This window comes from Micropterus dolomieu, unplaced genomic scaffold, assembly GCF_021292245.1.
Source record: "Micropterus dolomieu isolate WLL.071019.BEF.003 ecotype Adirondacks unplaced genomic scaffold, ASM2129224v1 contig_14868, whole genome shotgun sequence".
NCBI lineage: Eukaryota > Metazoa > Chordata > Actinopteri > Centrarchiformes > Centrarchidae > Micropterus > Micropterus dolomieu.
Window position 1 is genome coordinate 1 of NW_025743854.1, and position 759 is coordinate 759.

The following is a 759-nucleotide window of genomic DNA, read 5'->3' on the forward strand; positions in this document are numbered from 1 at the left end:
GATGTTGACTTCTACCAGTTCAACTTTACATTTTCTTCTGTTCCAGCTGCTCCAGGAAAACATTGGCAGGTTTGTGAAGAACGAGGTGAAGAAGTTCCAGAGAGTTCTGAGTCCAGATTACCCAGAATGCTTAGAGAGGGAGGATGAGGAGGTGCTGGACGGTGAGGAGGAGGAGCAGAGGAGGAGCAGCAGAGAGGCATTTCTGCTTAACACAGAAGTTCACTCTGGACTGGGCTGAAGACAAAGCCAACCAGGACATACAGTTCACATTTCCATTCACTTTCAGAGAGCTGAATGTGCTGAAAGAGAAAAAGTACAGCTTGGTGGAACTTGTTCATCACTTCTTTACTGAAACCAAAGAAGCAGGAATCGGCAGATTTGAAGAGTTCCAGGTTGTGTTCATCTTTGACGGTCTGGATGAGTGTCGACTTCCTCTGGACTTCCACGACAATGAGGTCCTGACTGATGTTACAGAGTCCACCTCAGTGGATGTGCTGCTGACAAACCTCATCAGGGGGAACCTGCTTCCCTCTGCTCGCCTCTGGATAACCACACGACTCCAGCCTCCAACAAAGCTCTGTAGGTGGATGTATGTATGTGCAATTTCAAAAATGCTCAATTTTATAGTTGACAAATACAGGGCCAGCCAGTGGCATTAGCGACATGGGCAGTTGCCTATTCTGCAAAATGGTGCTAGTCAACTCTGCCAAGCTGATGCAACACTGCCGCACGCTGTGATATTAATCAAGTGCATCTTGC

The 759-nt window shown here is 47.4% G+C and overlaps 1 protein-coding gene across 1 annotated transcript in view; it reads left to right on the forward strand.

The window, feature by feature from the left end:
• Positions 1 to 51: 51 nt before the first annotated feature.
• Positions 52 to 759, forward strand: part of LOC123967032 (NLR family CARD domain-containing protein 3-like) — a gene marked incomplete at its 3' end in the record, with an annotated part of 1672 nt that continues 964 nt past the window's right edge. Inside the window, exon 1 of the mRNA XM_046043084.1 lies at positions 52 to 514. Coding sequence (XP_045899040.1) covers positions 144 to 514 — 371 coding nt within the window. The remainder of the gene's footprint in view (positions 515 to 759) is intronic.